The 20,058-nt window shown below is 51.8% G+C and overlaps 2 protein-coding genes across 2 annotated transcripts; both read left to right on the forward strand.

The window, feature by feature from the left end:
• The first annotated feature begins 2,051 nt into the window (after positions 1-2,051).
• Positions 2,052-2,312, forward strand: LOC125363552 (mitochondrial import receptor subunit TOM7 homolog). The gene has a single exon (XM_048362847.1). The coding sequence runs from the start codon at positions 2,052-2,054 to the stop codon at positions 2,217-2,219; it is 168 nt and encodes a 55-aa protein (XP_048218804.1). The 3' UTR covers positions 2,220-2,312.
• An 11,464-nt stretch (positions 2,313-13,776) lies between these two features.
• LOC125363044 (serine protease inhibitor A3N-like) lies at positions 13,777-19,553 on the forward strand. Its single transcript, XM_048362020.1, has 4 exons — positions 13,777-13,861; positions 15,339-15,612; positions 18,173-18,323; positions 19,344-19,553. Exons 1-4 carry the CDS (start codon positions 13,792-13,794, stop codon positions 19,551-19,553), a joined length of 705 nt encoding a protein of 234 aa, XP_048217977.1. The 5' UTR covers positions 13,777-13,791.
• The last annotated feature ends 505 nt before the right edge of the window (positions 19,554-20,058 follow it).

Consider the following 20,058-nt stretch of genomic DNA (forward strand, 5'->3'; position numbering starts at 1 on the left):
CTCCGTGAGCCCAGTGGCCATAGCAACACTGGGGAGGTGGCAGTGACTTTGTGACAACCACATGGCTCCCCCTGGGGCTCTGGCTGCAGTAAACCCTCACCCGGGCCAGGACACTGTTCCTGTGTCCTCCATCCTGACCCCCTTTTTTCTCTGTGTCTGTCTGTCTCTCCAGCAGAGCCACTACCCCCCCCCCACACAAGCAGCTCAGTCCCAACCCAAGCTCGTGTCCTTTCTGCCTTCAGCTTCAAAAGCCCGGTCGTGTCCACATGAGCACAAAGTCAAATCCACCTGCATCTCAGGTCCAGCACTGAGATGGGACTTTGTTGCTCTAAGCCCCTTCCTAACTCTGGGGCCACCGGGTGCCTTGATGTGAGTTCAGGATTTCCCCTCCAGTTCCCCCGGTTCTCTCACCTCCAGCCTCTTTCTGGGGCTCTAGACCCCCTGAATCTTTCACTCCTTCATCTGCTGGGGACCAGATTTCAGGACCCCCCTTCTGTCTACCACCTCATCCCAGCTCCTCCAGCTGGTTTCTAATGGCCATTTCTGGGTTCATGGAAGGACTTCACCTGACCAATGCCCTGTGTCCTTGGCACCAGAACACAGGAGGGAGCCTAGGAGCAATGAGCACACATATGGGCATTGACACGTCTGTCCTCCAGACACAAAAGTGGTCCTTGTCTCTCCTCGTGGAGTACTACTAGAAATCCTCCTTCAGCCAACTAGAGATGACTCATTGAGACACTGTGATGGGCTCTGATCTAGAAGTTTTTACTAATCCCCTCACAGCTGAGGAAATAGCAGCACAGAGAAACCTGTAATTTCTCCAAGGCCATGGAGTTAGTCGTTATATCAGTAGGTGTTATCACAACCTGAGGGTGAATAATTGAGCAATCTGGAAACAATGGGTTTCTGTTCCTGAAGACTGAAGTGTAGCAGTGTTACATGAGTAATGGAGGTCAGCAAAAAGAGAAAGAAACAAACTCGCTGTCCTGGTGGGTGGTTTCCTTTTTCTGTATTATTCCATCTAATTCCCCCAGCCTGTGGCAGAGTGAGCCCACAATCAGGGCATCCCCACCCCACCCCCCTCAGCTCCTCTGTGGAATACGAGCAAAGACACACTCAAAACTGTGCTTTTCTTTTTCTTCCTCAATGCAACCAAGCTGAATACCAATCTAAAGATCACGGAATTTAAGTATGCAGACGGACAAGCAGGTTCTATGTGTTCGTCAGGATGTGCTCCAAGCTGATACGAGCTCACACTGGGTGCTGGATAGGACAAGGTTTTCCGTGCCTACTGGACATGGCTCTAGTGCCTAGTGGGCATGGTTCCAATGCCTAGTGGGCATTTCTCTAGAGCCTAGTTGGCCTGCCATTAATCCCCAAACCAGGGGCTCAGCAAAGCCCATCTTCTGAGTTATCGGGGGAGATGAGTTGTTGGTACTGCGTCCCCCTGGCTTGGAGGACACACTCCATTCTGCTGTTTGGGGCGTGCTCAGGGCTGCCCAGGCTGACTGCTTTGTGCTGCCCAGGCAGCCACAGTGATTCACCCACTGATGTGAAGTCTCTCCTGGTTCAGGATATGCAGCCCTGCATCCCCACCCCCACCCGTGGGGACTTCAGGCTATGGCTTCAGGTTTGGGGCCATTCCAACCTCTTCCTGTGACCCAAGATTTTCCAGTGTCCTGGCCCTCGGAGATGACTGCAGTCCCTCAATGTTGCATTGCTCCTTGTCCCCACTGAAAGAACTCAATCTCCTGGGTATCTCCTTTATGTCTCAGCCCGAGCCATGCCCCGGAACTCCCACCCAGCCCCAACCCTGGAGAAGGATGTCCCTCAATCCATTGTGAGCTCAGACACTCACAGTGACAAGAGCAGGAGGGACCCTTGTGGTCATCTGACCTTGTGCCTTCTGTCCCTTGAGCCCCACCTTCCTGCCGCTAGGAGCCTCTGGCCAGCCAGTCCTTTCTCCAGCCCTCAAGAAGTTCCCAACACATTCCTTCTGATTTCGGCCAAGGCTGTGAGTTACCTTGGTGTTCCTAGCAGCTATCACGATGGTGAAGCTGAGGAAAGAGGCCAAGCAGAGGCTGCAGCAACTCTTCAAGGGCAGCCAGTTCACCATCTGCTGGGGGTTTATCCCTCTCATTATTCACCTGGGATTTAAAAGGGGTGAAGATACTGGGATGCAGGAACCAACAGTTTTAACCCTACTTTGGGGATAAAGGACTATTTGGTCATCTGGACTTAGAAGCAATACTCGAACAAAGACACCATGGAAGGTGTGTGCTCTTGATAGGATAAGACATAGGACATAGTTCAGGTGGCCAGTCTTCAGACTGATGGCACAGGGATCTTCTCAGAAGCATCTGTGATGGAGTAGAGACTCTACTGACTTATTTATCATACATACACTTTCAAAATAAATATTTTCAACAATGTTAAAAAAAAAGAAGTTCCCAACAGGAGTGGGAGTCATGGCACAGTTGGTGGAGTGCTAACCAGTGAGTGAGAGCGTCAGACACCAAGGTTGTGTCCAGCTCTCACACCTAAAAAACAAGATAAGCAAAGAAATAACCAATCCACTGGAGTTGGAGTTGTGCTTCATTGGGGGAATGTGAGGGGCTGCTCTGGGGAGACCCTCCGGAGGCCCCTGTGGTTGACAGAGGCCTTGAATCACAAAGTCCCTGCAGCCCTTCTGGTCCTGGGAGGTGGAAGATGTCACAGAAGATCACCAGGCATGCCCCTCCCCCCTCAGCCCCACCTCCAAAGGAATCCTTGCAAGAAGAGAAGCACAGTACATTCAATCACGACCCCCAGACCGCAGGTCCTCGTCTTCCCCAAGGACCTGCAGTGGGCTGCCACAGAAGAGGCACAGGCTCTTAGGTGGCTGCAACCAGCCTCCCCCTCCCCCGGGTGACCTCAGCAGGGAATTGAAGCCCAGGGGATGCTGTGTCAGCCTGCTGGGCCCAAGTCAGCCAGGAGTGGGCTGACCTGGCAAAGCGAATTTGCACAATGAGGAGAAACAGGGACTCACATCTAGTAAGATATCTGTCCAGGGTTAGTGTTATCACATAGTCTGACTATCTTCTAAAATCTTCAAATTTCTCTTCTGATATAATGAGCCAAGGAAAGGACAGTGTACATGGCTGAGTCATGAACTGCCAGGAAAGAAACAACCCAACAGCACAGCTTGTGAGAATAAACACGTATTGTCTCACAGTGTAAGGAATCCAAGAGGGGCTGAGCATGATGGTTCTTGCTCAGGGTGTCTCTTCTGAGTCCTTCTTACATTATTGGCCAGGGCCAAAGTTTCCCCATCAAAGCTCACTCATGTGACTACTATTGGTGGGGAGTCTCTGTGGGCCAAATCGCAGGGCTAATGATCAAATATGACTTCCAAGAGTAAGGAGGGTGGAGGGGGTGAGGGAGAACAGTGAGAGAGAGAGAGAGAGAGAGAGAGAGAGAGAGAGAGAGAGAGAGAGAGAGGCAGAGAGAGAAAGGAAGCAAAGCAAATGACTGTGAAAGAGAGAAGACAAAGCAGAAAGTCTCAGTGTTTGTAATTCAGTCCCCAAAATATTTCTCTGTTCTTCCTGTCATACTCTTTCCATTACTAAAAACCATTCAGCAAGTCCAAACACAACGCAAAAGAGCCTCTTCTGAAGGAAGGAGTAGCAGAGAACTTATGGACTTATCAATAAAATGAATCCAGTTTCCAAGCTTAGTAACCCATGAGAGACACACCCCTCATTTGAAGAAATGATCTGCAGCTGGGTGCTGGTGGCTCACCCTGTAATCCTAGCTACTCAGGAGGCTGAGATCTGAGGACCACTGTTCCAAGCCAGCCAGCCAGGAAAGTCTGAGATTCTTACCTCCAGTTAGCCACCAGGAAACTAGAAGTGGGGCTGTGGCTCAGAATGCTAGAATGCTAACCTTGAGCAAAAGAGCTCAGGAGCAATGCCCAGGCCCCAGGTTCAAGTCCCACAACTGGCAAAAACTAAAAAATAAAAAGAAGTAAATGATTGAATGGTCCTGAGAATCCCAGCCCTCAGGAGGCTGAGCAAGAGGATCCTTAGAAACATAGTAGAATCCTGTGTGAGGAACAAAAAAAGAAGATTGGATAGATGCACTAATCCACTTAAACTGGTGAGAATAGAGGGCTGTAGAAAGAATGAAGGAGTGCTGGGAAAAGAAAATCCAAAGAGAAATGGGTATTCTCCTTTCTCTTCCCTTCGCTATTACATGATTCTTCTTCAGATGTGATGGAGAGAGTGGATGGATCTGACCTAAGGAAACCAGCAGTTTGAGCCCAGCGCCTAACATTCCCTGTTATAAGTGGAGGAGCTGGCTCTGGAGGGTTCTAGAAGGTGGTGCCTTAGATGGCATATGCTTTCCTTTTCTGCAATTTTCCTTCCTTTCTCTGAGGAGAGCATTGTGCCCCACAGCACCCTGTATACATGGCGCTTGCAGAATCCACAGGGGTGGCAGAGAAATGAGAAAGAAGGAGCCTGGCTTTATGACAAGGTGAAGCTACAATACCAATCCACTTCAGCATGCAAAAGTCTCTAAGTTCCATCCTCAATTTAACTAAATAATGTAATTAAATATGTATTCAACGGTGGCAATATTCAGAGACCTGAAGAACATAAAGTAGTTACTCAAAAGAGGTTGGATCTAACTCGAATGCTTGTGATGTGTGTGTTTGTGAGTGAGCTGGTAGTGTGTATTCAATTGAGGATCTGGGCACTGTTGCTTATCTTTCTCACTCCAGTTTTCCAGTTTGGCACTCTACCAGTGGGGCCACAGCTCCACCTTTGTCTTTCTGCTATGGAATTGACATGAGAGTCTCACAGACTTTCTGGCCTAGGTGGCTTCAAACCACAATCCTCAGTTCTCAGCCTCTTAAGTATCTAGGATTCCAGATATGAGCCACTGAGACCCAACCTCCTCTTTGTCTCTGAAAGTACACTCCACGGCGTTTATCCAAGCTGGAGACTAGCCAGCAGTTCATTTCTCAGAATGTGCTGCTTGCTTCCCATCATCTTGCCTCTTAGACATAAGGAAGGCCAGACATAAAGACCAGAGGTCCCACAGATAGTGAGTAGCAGCCTCGGGAAACAGAACAAAGCCCTCAGGCCCAAGCTATCAGCTCTCTGCTAATCCAGAGGTTTCTTCCTGACTTGGTAGAACATGGAAGGATTCCACCCAGGTTCCTCAGGTCCTGCCATGGAGGAGAGTTTGGTTAGGAGCCCAAGGAAGCCCCAAGATGAAGTATGAGGAGACCTGAATGTCAAAGTTACTGAGCTTGAAGCAGCAGAAGAGGCCGGGGAGGAAGGAGGCCAAGGCAAAGGAGGCCCCAAACATGCAAAGAACCTGGTGACTGGGGCCCCCTAGGAAGAGATCTATTGATACCCTGTGGCCCAACTCTCTAGGTGTTCCTGTGAGGACAGGAAGAGCCCTGAAGCCCAACAACCCCGGGGAAGGATACCCTACTGAACCTAAAGGCGCACAGATAGACCTAGTGCACTTGCACACACACACACACACACACACATACACGCGCACAGATTCACACACAAACAGGGTCACACACACAGTCACACACACAGAGACACAAATACAGATGTTTCTCCTTTACTTTCTAAAAAAATGATCTTTAATTAGATGTACAAAAGGGTTTAAATTCAAAATATCTCTTTATGAGTACAGTTTATCTTGATCAATGCCACCACTTCCACCATTCTGGTTGTGATTATTGTTTTAAGAAACAGCACTGGGTGAGGGTGGAGAAGGAGGTTCCTTTAACTGGATATCCCAGTAGATTTCCTAAACTCAGGTTACAAGAAGTGATCATCTGGCATTTTCCAATCCGAACAAGGCATCGATTGTCCCAGCCAGCATTTGCTAAGCAGGAGGAAGACGTCATCACAAGCATAAATAGCCATTAGAGATCAGTTCAGAAACCCCTGCATTCTGGCTGGGTGATCATCTCGCTCGGGACAGCAGCTCAGGGCAGGCAATGCTGAGGTTTGTCCCTGGGAGTGAAGGTCCCATGGTTGCTGGGTGGCGCTGGCTGTGGACTGGAACCCAGGACTTGTGGAGGGTGGTGGTCTAGGCACTGAGCCCAGGGATGCAGGGTGGGAGGCGGGACAGTTCTGGGACGTGGTTGGAGAGGGTCCGTCCAGATAGATGTGTGCACAACTGCAGAGGGGACAGGGCGGAATGATGCCACCTGTGGGGTCTGTGTACATCACTGGAAGGGGAGAGGAGCTGCCATGCCCCAGCCTGGCTGGGGCCTCTGTCAGGAGGAAGTTGTGGAAATGGGCGACTTTGGGAAGACATCGAAAGCCCCACAGTGGGTTGGGGGATCCCATGGGTAGTGCGTCAGTGGGGTGGGGTCCCAGTTCTCACCAGGCTCTCCGGTCATCCATAAAGAGAGAGAGAGGGAGAGAGAAAGAGAGAGAGAGAGCTCTCAGCAATAGAGCCAGACCTCCAGTGTGGACAACTGAAATGAACAGCAGGGTGGGGTGGGGATATTGTTGGTGAACCTATTCCTGAAGCAGTGGTTTCCACAGAGAGGAAACAAACACTAAAGATAACCAGGCCATCATTGTTCCCGTGGTGCTATAAAGGATTTCCAGGAAGCCAAGCCGCTCACTCCTGCTCCTCTTCCTCTTTTCGTCTCCCCCCTCCTCTGTCTCTCCCGCCCTCTCCCTCTCTCTCGCTCTTCCTCTCTCCCTCCTCTTCTCTCCCGCCCTCTCCCTCTCTCTCGCTCTTCCTCTCTCCCTCCTCTTCTCTCCTTTTCCCTTTGCCCCATCTCCCCTCTAATTGCTCCTCCCTTCTCCTCTTCCCTTCTCCCTCTCCCCCATTCCTCCTTGGCCCTTCCACCTCTTTCTCCCTCAACTTTCTCCTCACATGCTCCTTCCTCTCTCTTCCTGCTCCCTGTCTCCTCATCTCCTTCCTTTCCCCTCTTCCCTTCTCCTCTGAAGGCCAGGACAGAGCTGGCAGAGGCTGACAGTGAGGAAGTATGTTCCTAGTGACAGGCTTTGCACTTGGGTCACTTGTGAACAGCTCCAGTCTCATGTGGAAGGAGGCAACTCTAGTGGATGCCTCGGGGAGCCAGCCATCTGCATCACTTGTGTCACCTGAGCACAGGACATGCTGCAGGAAGGGGGGATTCAAGGCCCTGGGGTATTGTCTGATCCTTCTGCCACATATGCGCTCTGCTTTCTCTTCACCTGAAGGCCTGTCCAGCCTGAAGGTGGAAAAAATGACCATGCCCTCTTAGGTTGCCCCCCATGGGGGGTCTTACCCATCCTGGGAAATGCCCTTGCTCTTCAGGCTAACCTGCCTGTTGGGCTGGCCAGCCCGATGAGAGGACTCAGGGATTGTGGGATTGGCACTTGAAAGAAAGCCCTGATAATTTTTCTCTCATGCCAGCGGACCTCAGTGAGCAGCAGGTCCTAATGGTCGTGTGACGAGCCTCATGGGGTTCCTAGATGGCTAAAAGGCCAAAGGCCACTTGTTATCTAGACAACTCTGGCCTATCGCTTACAATATAAGAGACCCATGTGTCTAGCACAGGGCAATGTAAACATAATGTAAATGGGAGCATAAAGCAGACATGAGCATAAGCAATCGTAATGCAAGGCAAATGCAAACATGAGCAACTGTAACACATGAGCAATTACAACACAGGCACAAAGCAATGGAGGGTCTTTTATCTGGCTTAGTCCATAGGAAATAGAGGAGTCCTGATCCATTCTGGTGTCACTCAAGGTAGTGCACATGGCTCTCCCTTTCCTCGATGGTGAGGTAGAGGTAGGTTCAGGCCCTGGTGATTTGATTGCCAGGGTGCCTGGTAACTTAACAACTGAGGTTAGTAAACACTTTATAGTAAACATTGCAGCAAGGTGCCAATCCCTTGCTTATTGTAAACATTTATCATAAAACATTAAGGTGTCCAAATCCTTTAGCTCCTATTTCCCTCTAATGGGGGCCCCCAAGATAAGCAGCAAAGGGGGTGGGGGTGAAGGAAGAAACAACAGTGTGCAAAATTTCACTTTGGTTCTTGTGCAAGGCTGTGGGCCACGCTGCCACAGCAAACATTACTCCAAAGGGCGCCAGGCAAGGTACAGGGAAGAAACAGGGCTGACACTGGGTCCATGGCCTGTACAGGCAGGTTTTCCCATTTCTCCATAGAAAAATCCACCACGGTCTTTGCTTTCCTGAGAGGAAACAAGGAGAGACATCCCTCAAGGGCAGATGCCCTTGCGTGGTCATTCTGATGAACAATATTTTAAGTCTCTAGCTGGTATCCAGATTGGATTCGGTTCCCCATTTGGGAAAACACAGGCGAAGCCCCTTCCTGCACTGATAAGTGGGTCTGGGCCTCGCCTGTGAGGGGGTTCTTCCAACGGACTTCCACCTTTAAGTAGGTTGTTTGGCTTGACCAGTGTCTCTGGAAAGCTGATAGAGGTTGGTCCCTAGACAAATTTAAAATATTCAATGTAAACATCGCTGTCCTCAGCTGGTAATGGGGGCTTCCCCCACCTTTTGTTTTAATAATTGATCCTTTAGGGCCTTATTATGCCTCTCAATTATGGCCTGACCCTTTGGGCTGTATGGTAGTCTAGCGGTATGTTTAATATTCCACATTTGGAAAAAGGCCTGTAAAGGCTTACTGGTGAAGCAAGGTCCATTATCTGTCTTCACCTGTAAAGGAAGCCCTAGGATAGCAAAACATTGTAAGAAGTGGCTTTCAGCATGCCGTGCTCTTTCCCCCGTATGCAGAGAGGCCCAACAGGCATGAGAATGTGTGTCAATAGACATAAATATGTATTTTAGCCTTCCAAAAGGAGCATAGTGGGTTACATCAATCTGCCAGATAACATTGGGCTTTAGGACTCTGGGGTTAACCCCAGGAGATTGCAGGGGAGGCACTTGCAGGAAGGGCATACATGACTTGCAAGTCCTTATAATCTTTTTTAAGTCTTTTATAGGAATTGAAGGAAATCTTTGATGTAACCCTCTCCAATTTAAGTGAGTATGCTCATGCAGTCCTTGGGCCATTTGAAGGTTTTGAGGTTGAACAACGGCCAGAGCTATAATGGTCCCATTAGTGGTCAGCCGGTCTGCCAAATGATTACCTTGTGCCAGGTCCCCAGGAAATCCTTGGTTTCCACGAAGGTGCTGTAAAAATATAGGCTCAGCCCGCTCTTTTAAGAGAGCCCTGACTTGGATCATCAGAGGGGTGATTGGGTTTTCATCTAATTTAATGTATGAGAATACCAGGTTGGGTAGCAAATTAACCACATGCAGACTATCAGAAAACAAGTTCATTGGCTGTTTGACATGGGTCTGTGCCAGGGCGACTGCGTACAATTCCTTAAACTGTGCAGATCCAGTAACTGCCTCAAAGTAATGGGTGTTTTCTTTCCCACCGGCAGGGGGCGAGGCGGAGAGTACCACTACGGCAGCCCCTGCTCTTCCCCCATCTGTAAAAACATTGGCAGCCTTGACAAGAGGCCTGGTAGAGAAAAGTATAGGAAGTGTCCATTGTATCCTGGAAAATGAGGTCACCCACCTCGAGGTGCCATAGTGGCAATCTACCTTTCCCATAAAGCCCTCCAGGGCACTGGACACACGTGCATTATTCCTTCTGACCCATTAAAAATCTGACAACCGGTAGGGAATGGTTAGCACATCGGGATCTCGCCCATAATGCCTCAGGGAAGTATCCCTGCCCTTAATTACCAAGTCAGCTAGCTGGTCTAGCTGGGAATAAACTCTGGGAGCTCCTGCCACTGATTCGTGCACCCATTGAAGAGGCTTGCCTGACTAGGTAATAGCAGCTGAGGAAAGTTCAGACCCGGGGAGGATCCAAAGGCAAAGTGGGCACTCAGGCTTGTAGCGTGCCAGCTGTTCCATATTTAGGGCCATTTGGATTTTCTGGAAGGCTGTTTGAAGTGATGGAGTTATTGTAGTAACCTCAGTGGGCGCTTTGCCCTTCAAAGAGTCATGGAGCGGAAGCAGCTCCTCTGTAGGCAGGTGAAGCCAGGGTCTTAACCAGTTAATCCCACCTAACAATCGCTGCATTTCCACCAGAGTATAAGATGACTGGAAGGATAACTGGGGCTTAAGGGGGCACACAGAGTCTAGTTTAAGTTCTGCCCTCAAGATCTGAAAGGGGTATACTTTCTGAACCTTGTCACTGGCTATATGCAGTCCTCCTCCTTGTAGGAGGGTTTGTACCTTGTTATAGGCAAAGTTCAGCACTTGGACATCTGCTGCTCCAAAAATGATGTCATCCATATAAACATATAAAATAATATCTGACTGGTTCTGAAGAGGTTGAAGAACTTGTGACACATAATGTTGGCAGAAGGCAGGACTATTAAGCATGCCCTGAGGTAAGACTACCCACTCATACCTCTGGTCTGGCCCCTGATAGTTAACCGAGGGAACAGAGAAAGCAAACTTCTCACAATCCTGGGGGTCAAGGGGAATGGAAAAGAAACAGTCCCTGATGTCAATTATAATTAAGTTAAGATCCCGAGGAACAGAGGGGATCCATGGCAGCCCCCGTAAAGGAGTGCCAGTGGGGATTATCCGCTCATTAATCTTTCTTAGGTCCTGTACCATCCTCCATTTACCTGAGGCCTTTTGTACAACAAATACAGGGCTGTTCCAAGGGCTCAGCGAAAGTCTAATATGCCTGAGGGACAGTTGTTCTGATACGATTTCCTTTAACTTTTCTAATTTGTTTGAGGGAATAGGCCACTGTTCCACCCAAATTGGGGCGCTCAGGTGCCATCGAATGGCGGGGACAGTAGGAACAGTGGCCCTTAGGATTGGGGGTGAGGCCCTGTAGAAGAATTAGGAGCCTCCTGCCCCAAGGCCTCAGAGGGAGGCGCTTTTTAGCAGCCACTAGGGCCACCTGACAGGTCCTGGCCTGTGATGACCGCGGCCTTAATCTTTCCCAAGATATCTTGTCCCAACAGGTTATCTGGTGAGTTTGTCATTATTAAAGGACGTACTATTCCCTTACCACCATTCATATCATCCCAGGAAAGCCAGTCCTTGGTTGTCTCACTCCCAACTGTGCCTCCCACCCCCGAGATCTGGGGCCGGGGATTAGGTCCTACCATGGAGGCACTAGTTCCTTCTTTAATATGGTCCGATCTTGGTCTGTGGAGAATTGGTAAGTCAGGCCGTAAAGCTAATGCTCCGCCCAGGGCATGTTCAGCCCACCTCTCTCAAGGACCACCCTCCTGAACTCACGGAAATCTTGTTTCCTGCAACTCCCACGAAGTGGTAAGGGCTCCGAGTTTAAAACCGGCAGGGCCGTTTGCGCTCGGTGGCAGAGCGCCGCCGCTGCCACTGCAGCCACCGTCACCACGGCTGTGAAGGGGCCACTCAGCGGGGCTCCCAGAATCTGCATATGTATGGAGCTGAGCCGGGCCTCCGGTGGGGGAGGGGTAGCGAGCCGGCAGCGTTGGGCGCCTCTCAGAAATGGAGTCTGGATTGGGATCCCGGAGATCAAGCTTTCGCTCGTCCCTGGGCCTCTCGGAGCGGGTCGTCGGGGCCCCCTCCAGACCAAAATTCCCTCCGGCTGCCCTCTCCTGAGTCCAGGGAATCTCCCCTGGGTCCGAGGAGAAGCAAGCCTTGAGGGTCTTAATAGCTTGCAGGGCCACGAGTGGGAGTTCTCCCCATTCCATCTCCTCTAGCTCCTGCTCTAGCCGGTCCCAAGTTTCCCAAGACAGTGGGTTGGCTCCAGTTAGCCACGGGACCCTGAGATTTAGCTCCTGCCAAATAATCATGGCACAGGGTTCTGAGATACTCATCCCCGTGTTTTAGAGGGTGAACCTCAGGATTTTAAGGGGTGAATTACTTCGCCTACTTTGGCCTTGTCCCATAGTCTTTGCTGATCTGGATGGGAGGACCACGCATCCCGGGGTTTCCACCCCAATTCCCTGAGATTCTAATGGGAGACACGGACTTCCTCGAGTGGGTTCTGTTCCCCACGTTGGGCGCCAAAATGCTGGGCTCGGGTCGCCTCCTCCGGCACAGTGGGTCAGGCTCTACTCTACTCTAATCGCTCCCTTTCTCACCCTCTCCCCTGGTCACCCGAGCTGCACGTAAGGCCAGAGTGGAGTGGGGGCTCAGGAAAGACCTCAGGTGCATACGGCCGTAAGAGATCGCTTTTCCTCCCTCCTTACCCTTGAAGAAAGCCAGGCTTACGCGGATCTCGGAGACACTTCAAGAGCAAATCTGATTTAATAAGGGAGTGGCTAGCAGTTGATATGGTAGGGGGAGAAGAGAAAAGGGGTGATCGAACAAGAGCTGGCGATAGGCTGGCGAGCTTGTCATAGGACCCCCTCATGAGCTAACGTCACTTGCTTAGCACCACCCCAGGGGCAAAGCCCTCGAGAATTGGAAGCACATGGGCTGGCGAGAAAGGTGGGGGGCTGGTCGCAAAGCCAATTCTTCTGGTTCTGGACACAGAGAATTGTGGCCTGCTTCTGCATTACCCCAGGGCTGGGAGAAGGGAGAAATCTCAGGAGCACTCTCCTCTGCCCTTCCCTCTCAAGGCCAAAGCTGAACCAAAACAATGCTCAAACCTGGAGGTCCGGAAAGAATATTCCACAACCCTGGGTCTTTATGCCAACTACAAGTCAACACAAATTTCCAAGGCCATCAGAGCTCCAGGTCCAGCCCAAGCACACTTATGTGTTTCCTTCAAATAATCTGTACTACATTTAGGCGCTGGCCTGGCCTGGTCTACACACTGCCTTTCATGGAGAGCCCAGCAAATGTGCAAAGCACTCAGACTGCTCTGGGGACAGGGAGGAGACAAAGAAAAGCAACTTCCTCCTTTCTAATCTTTTCCCTTGACAGCCTGTCAGGTTCCTCCACTAGACACCACACACACACACACACACACAAACACACATGCACAAAACATGCACGTGCACTTTTGCTCGCGCACACTTGCACACACACATGCACACACACACACACGGTAGCAACGATATCATTTTCCTACTTGGCAGAAAGAAACACAGGACCTGTTGAGTAACCACGACAGCAACTTCCAGAACCTTCCCTGGGAGATCACCCAGCAAACAGAGGGTAGAGGGTCAGAATGCAGGCAGACCAGGAGGCGGTAGGAGATGGTGGCTGAGGGCACCAGCTGCTCCTCCCAGGCTTGAAGGCTTCTTTCTTTACAGGATGAAGAGGAAGGCACTGGCCCTGGTTCTGGGGCTCTTGTTGGCTATGCGCTGCCACCCAGGTTGCACAGTGGATGAGGAGAGCACAGTCCAGGAGGAGCAGAACAAGGCTATGCAGGCAGACATGCTCAGCACCATTGCCTCTAGCAACACCAGATTTGCCGTGGAACTCTACAAGTGGTTGATCTTCACATATCCTGATGACAATGTCATCTTCTCCCCCGTGAGCATCTCCACCAGCATGGCCTTGCTCTGCCTGGGGGCCCGAGGAACCACCCTGGCAGAGATCATGAAAGGTCTGAAGTTCAGCCCCACACAGCGCCGCATGGCCGACATCCACCGGGGCTTCCAGCACCTCATGCACACAATCAACCAGCCCCGCGAGCAGCTGCAGCTCAGCATGGGCAACGCCATGTTCATCCGAGAGCAGCTGGAGGTGCTGGCCTCGTTCCTGGAGGATGCGCTCGTCCTGTACACGGCCGAGGTTGTTCCCACTGACTTCGAGCAGCCGGCAGCAGCTGAGCAGCTCATCAATGACTTCATCAGGAATGAGACCCATGGGAAGATGGTAGAGCTGATCAACAACCTGGACAAGGACACGGACATGATTCCAGTGAATTACATCTTCTTGAAAGGTGAGTGTCTGTGCTGGGATCGGGAGGAAACAGAGTTCTGAGCACTCAGGGTGATCCGTGTGCCCTGGACAGCAAGTGCTGGGCTTGGGGTGACACTGGTCCCAAGCTCTGCCCACACTCTAGCTGTCTTCATGGGGGTTGTGGTGCCTGGACTCAGTTTGGTCACCTCCTTAACCAAGACTCTGATCTAAATTTACCCAGAACACAGCAGGTACCAGTGTTCCATGCTGGGTGAGGTCCACGCCCTTTCCTACAGAGCCACTATGGGACATGGTGGGAAGGCCCATGGCAAGCCTGGATGCGCCTGGACTCCACCTGCAGGAAGGGGCATGTATCTGCTGGGGAGACGGCTTTGTCTCTGATCTGGATCCAGCTGGGGTACAGGAGCCATCTCCCAGGGGGAAGATGAGTCCCCTAAGAAGCCTGGCCACCCTGAAGTTCTACAACCTGGCACTTCTCTGGCATGGCCCCACCTGGGGAAGAGCCTCTGGGAGGAGCAGACTCCATGTTCTGTGCACCCTGGATTCTGATCACACTGATAGCAACCCAGCACTACGCACCTCAACCGCCTGGGGGTGCAGTGCAAACATCAGCCTGAAAGACAGTGCCTGTGACCCAGTCCTGGGGGAAGACGGCTGATGGGGGAGGAGAGAGAAAGCAGAGGGCTTAGCCTGAAATTCAGGGGGCTCACAGGTGGTGGTGACAAGAGCCCATTCTGAGACCCCAGGAGCAACATCCCTGTGATTTCCCCTGATTACGTAGCCATGTGGAGAGTCCAGAGGCTGAGATGGGAAACCCAACCGCACTGTGCCATGGCTGGAGTTGGGTCTGAGCCTGAACCGGGGATGGCCCAGAGCAGAAAGATGGGAGGGTCTTAGATTACAGACAGGAAACCCAGCCAGTCATGGAGAGCACAGTGCAGAGGGAGCAGGGCTGGAGTTAGGAGAGGACAGGGCCTGGCTGGGCCCAAAGCCACCTGGAGTAGAATGGCCCAGGAGACCACAGTGAACTCCCAGGGTTTCGTTACCGTCCCTGCACCCATTTTCAGGTAGAGCTCAGTCTGTTTTTCTGCATACAGCATTTTCTGGGACTCATAATTACTTACTTCATTTTCCAGAACTAAGGTTTCCCCACTTGTCCCAGCCTCCAGCACCTCCTGGTGTCCTACCTCCTCCCCTGCCCCCCACGTTCTCTAATCCCCTACTCTTTCATCCACTCCTGGTACCGCAGATTCCTACTCACTTCTCATTTAGCACCAATAACCGTGTCATACTTTCACAGTCTTCTTTCCATGCCAGATTTCTAGATCTCAACCTTACCCCAAGGACCTTTCCATGAGCCCAAATATACCTCCTAACCCAGCCAAGGCTCCCCACTAGGAGAGACTGTGGTGGCTGTGGAAAGCCTGGGGCCAGCACTGCTCTGAATCTGACCAAGATAGCTCTCTCATGGTCTCTGATCAATTGCTTGCCTGCAGCCGAGTGGGAGACACCCTTTGATTCCAACGATACCATCAAGTCCAAGTTCTACTTGAGTGAAGGCCAATCTGTGCAGGTGCCCACAATGAAGGTGGAAGACCTGACCGTACCCTACTTGCGGGACAAGTCACTGTCCTGCACCGTGGTGGAGCTGAAGTACTTAGGCAACATCAGCGCCCTCCTCATCCTTCCCGACAAGGGCAAAATGCAGAAGGTGGAAGCAAATCTGCTCCCAGAGACCCTGGCCAGGTGGAGGAACAACCTGAAGCCCAGGTGCGTTTGCCCCACCAACCGGCTCCCCTAATTCCCAGCTTGCTGAGACTGCGTGACTCATCTCAGGGTCCGGCCATGTCTGATGCTCAGGGCTGGGAAAGTCACACAGGCAACAGAGGAATCTGGGTTGTTTTTCTCTCTGTTTCCTGGCCTGATAGGTTTTCTTAGTTTATGACATCAGACAGAACAAGAAACGAGGCTCTCATGGCTGCTAGCATATTTTAAGTTCATGAGCAATTTCCAAGGCAATCCCAGCCCACATGTGTGGGTAAAGGCAGAAGGAGATGGAGCACTTTGGTCAGTGGAGGGCAAAGTGACTCAGGGTCCAAGAATCAGCTCTGCACAGATGCACCATTACTTTCATCCATGACCTATTCTTTCAAATTCTGCCTTAGCTGTGTGCTTATTTAAACAGCTCCTAAGCCAAGCAATGCTGGCTCATGCTTGTAATCCTGACAACTCAAGAGGTTGAGATATGAGGATCAAGATTCAAACCCAGACCAGGCATGAAAAGTATTGAGATTCTTATTCCCATAACATAAGCCAGTAAAGCATTTGGTAAATTCTAAGGTGAGAGTAGGGAAGGTCCAAGACTCTGGGAGGCTGGAGCGGGACCTGGAGGGAGTTTGTAATTGTGTCAGAGCACAGCTGCTAGGTGATGTGCAAGAGTCCACAGGTGAAAGGTGAGGGGGGGTGACAGAGTCCCACGGGAGTTGGGAAAGGGGTCCCAAACCAGGGAACACCCAGGACAAAGCCTGTAAAGACATCAAGCCCAGCATGTGTGTTTGTAACCGTCTGGCAGATAGCTGCAGACCAGGAAGAGAGGGGACAGAGGAGAGGTCAGGGCTATGCAGAGCCATGGAGACCCCTAGAAATCCCTGGCCTTCCTCTTCTGGGGTTTTCTAGGAGTGATGGACAGGGACACTGTTGTTAAGGGCATCTCCTGATTACGTGGTGACCAATTTTTGGGGAGCACTCATGGGGCAGGAGAGGACAGTCAGGGGGAGCCAGGCGCTCATTCAGAGCCCCTGGCGGGAGCATTTCAGGAGACACCGTAACCACTGCTCAGGTATCTGGCATCTAGAGACTCCCAGGAGACCCAGGATCTGTGGTCCAGCCTACCTCTCCATTTTCTCCCTCTAGACTCTCCCCTCCCTTCATCTCCAAGGAGAACCACAGAGCAGGGTTCAAAGAAATTCTGAGTGGAGAAGTGAAGTGAAGTCCCAGATGCCTTTCATCTACAAATGACTAGGGGCTATGTCTGCACCTGCCCAGCCCATAGTGCACTCAGTAAATGCTGTTCATTGTACAAATCAGTGAATGGGAGGATGTACTGCTCCCACCTCCATAGGCGACTTAACCTCCTCCTATTCGGCAACCCTATGTCGAGGCAGAAGGTGACTTGAGCACTTAAGGGGAACAGAAACAAGACAGAAGGTGACACCTCAGTCGGAAGGATGCCGCCTTGTTCTTCCAGAACTTGCTGCTGGTCGCCCAGCCTCAGCAACCTAACAGAAACTGGCCCAGTGCTGAGCGAGGGCAGAGGTTGCACACAGAAAACTATGGTGGGTGGTTTCAGACCCCCAGCCCTTTTCCAGCACAGCTAGCCTCCCTTGTGGCCCTGCAAGACCTTCATGTCATGACTGTGGTCCCTGCCCAGACCCATTCACTGCCTCCCAATGAAAGCCTCTCAGTTGTCTGTAGGGTAGGTAGTGTCAGGCTTAATTTCCATGTCTCCCCTGAGGAGACGTCAAACCTTTAATTGTGAGGGACACTCAGCTCTGCGCGCTGCTCCCACCGGCGAGAAGGCAGAGCATGTCCCGGTCAGGCTAACCTGAGCTGGGATAGGGCTGCCGAAAACCCCCACGTCCCCAGCCCCCCTTACGGTTAAGAGCTGACACGGGACACGGAGAATTTGGGGGAGCCATCTGCTGGTCTACTGGCTGTCAAAAGGTTTTATTCAAGGGAGGGGTTTGTACAAGAGTAATGGCGGCAAGAAGAGGAGAGACTAATTGGGTATTAACGATTGGCTAATGAACTATCCATCACAGTGATGTCACGGAACTTTCTGCAGAGGCCTGGCCTCTTGACTCGGCCTCCTGGCTCCGCCGGCGCCATGGTGGCACATGTGCTCATAGACGGGAGGTGGGGCAGGTTTGGCATCTCTTTTGGTAGAACCTAAAAGGAGATGGGAGTGGCCAGCAGCCAGGCAGTCCCAGGTCTTAAAGGTATAGCCATCCCCAACAAGGTAAGTGTGTGCCTGCCCTTAAACCCTCCTGCTTGGTTTGTGGTAGACAATAGGCACCTCTGCTGAGCTATGATGCAGGAAAGCCTGGAGCAGACTGAGGGAGAGCACCACCACCACACTGGAACACTGCTTGGCATGGGTACTCACATACATTGCCAAGCAATTAATGGGTAAAGAAAGGGAATAAAAGAAGAGTAAGGGATCAGGTCTTCCTCACCAGAAGGAGTGGGTGACAGTGGAGGATCTCACACAACGCATGCAACGAGACAGGGATGATACGATGTGATGTTCAGCTGTTATCTTCCTCTCCAGGTTGATAAATGAGCTCTACCTGCCCAAGTTTTCCATCTCGGGCAGCTATGAACTGCAGAGCATTCTTCCCCAGATGGGCATCAGGGAAGCCTTCTCCACACAGGGTGACCTGTCAGGAATCACCACACGTCACCAACTGAAGGTCACCCAGGTAAGTGGTCAGCTTCCAGCCGTTCATGTGCCACACCTGGGCTTGAATGGGCCAGCGAGCACTTGGGGAGGGGACTGGTGAATATGGACAGACACTTCCACTTGCACACATCCAGTCATGCACATTGGGCATGCCCATCCCAAGGACAGCCAGGCCCCTGCCCTGCTCCTCCTCCTGCCATAAAGCAATGCCAGCAGCACCCTCCCCCACCCCACTGCCTTGTAACTGGATGCACCTCCAGAAGCCCAGCATGGGAAACAGCCTGGCCTTGGCCTTGAACAGCTGCAGGCATCAGGCACACTCCACTGTGAGGACACAGGCCTTCCCCTCTCCTCTTGTTTAGGGCAAGAATTCCCGGCTAATACCCAGGACCCAAAGAGGTAGTAGAGCTCAAAGGTAGAAGTGAGCAGAATGGTAGAGTAACTATTGTAGGCCGAGAGCCTGAAAGAAGGCATGGATGGTACCCTCTAACTGCATTTCTAGAAGAATGTCACTGAGAACAAAGGAGCAATACTGCAACACTCCACTGAAACCCCAACATCCTGGGCCCTGAGGCCAGACTTAGACCTGTGGAAAGGAGAAGGGAGTGCCTAGCTGCTACCAGCATGCAAAGCATAGTCCCATGCCACATAGCAGAGCGCCCCCTAGTGGCTGGAGCGGGCGTGCTGCCCCTGGCCAGCACAGGAATGGCAGCTTTAAGGTGGTAGCTGCTGAAAGAAAAATACCAGGTCCTACCCCTGCCCCTGCTCACAGAAGTGAACGTTATGGGTAGGGCAGTTTCTGGGCTCAGACAGAGAAGACCTGAGTCAGGGCACTTCACCTTCACCCTTGAGGCTCTGAGGGAACCTCTTCTGCCTCTGCATCTCTGACTGCACAAGCAGCCAGTTGGTGGAGGGAGGAAGAGCAAGGAGACGGGCCAGTGGGTGTTGCTTGGCACAGGGGTGTCCCCTGGGAGTCCTCGGGCCAGCTGCCTCCTCCTGCACCCCTGGCTGTCATCAGTAACCTCTGGCGTCCCCACAGGTGGTGCACCGTACTCTGCTTGATGTGGCAGAGAAAGGCACTGAAGCCACGGCCGCCACCAGAATGAAAATCATGACTGTGTCTGGAAGGCTGAAACCAACAATTCTACAATATGACAGGCCCTTTCTGATGAATATCTACGACATAAACAGTGACACCATTCTCTTTTTAGCTAAAGTGGCCAAGCCCAGTCAGTCACAGAGCTCCTAACTGAGCTGTGGGCTTTCACTGAGGAGCAGGGCTACACATCCAACACACAGGCCTGTGTATGCAGCCCACGTTTCATGAGCCCATTGGCCAGGGCCACACTGGGGAGGTGGCAGTGACTCTGTGACAACCACATGTCTCCTCCTGGGGCTCTGGCCAACAGTGAACCCTCACCCTGGGCCTGGACACTGTTCTTGTGCCCCTCGATCCTGACCCCCTGCTTCTCTGTGTCTGTCTGCCTCTCCCACAAAGCCACTGTCCCCACCACGGGAGCAGCTCACTCCCAACCCAAGCTCTGGTCCTTTCTGTCTCAACTTCAACAGCCTGGTCCTGTCCATGTGAGCACAAAGTCAACTCCACCTGCATCTCAGGTCCAGCACTGAGATGGGACGCTCTTGCTCTAAGCCCCTTTCGAACTCTGAGCCACCTGGTGCCTTGATGTGAGTTCAGTCTTTCCCCTCCAGTTCCCCAGGTTGTATCACCCATGGCCTCCTGTTGGGGCTCTAGA

This window comes from Perognathus longimembris, chromosome 14 (assembly GCF_023159225.1).
Source record: "Perognathus longimembris pacificus isolate PPM17 chromosome 14, ASM2315922v1, whole genome shotgun sequence".
In the NCBI taxonomy this organism is placed as follows: Eukaryota; Metazoa; Chordata; class Mammalia; order Rodentia; family Heteromyidae; genus Perognathus; species Perognathus longimembris.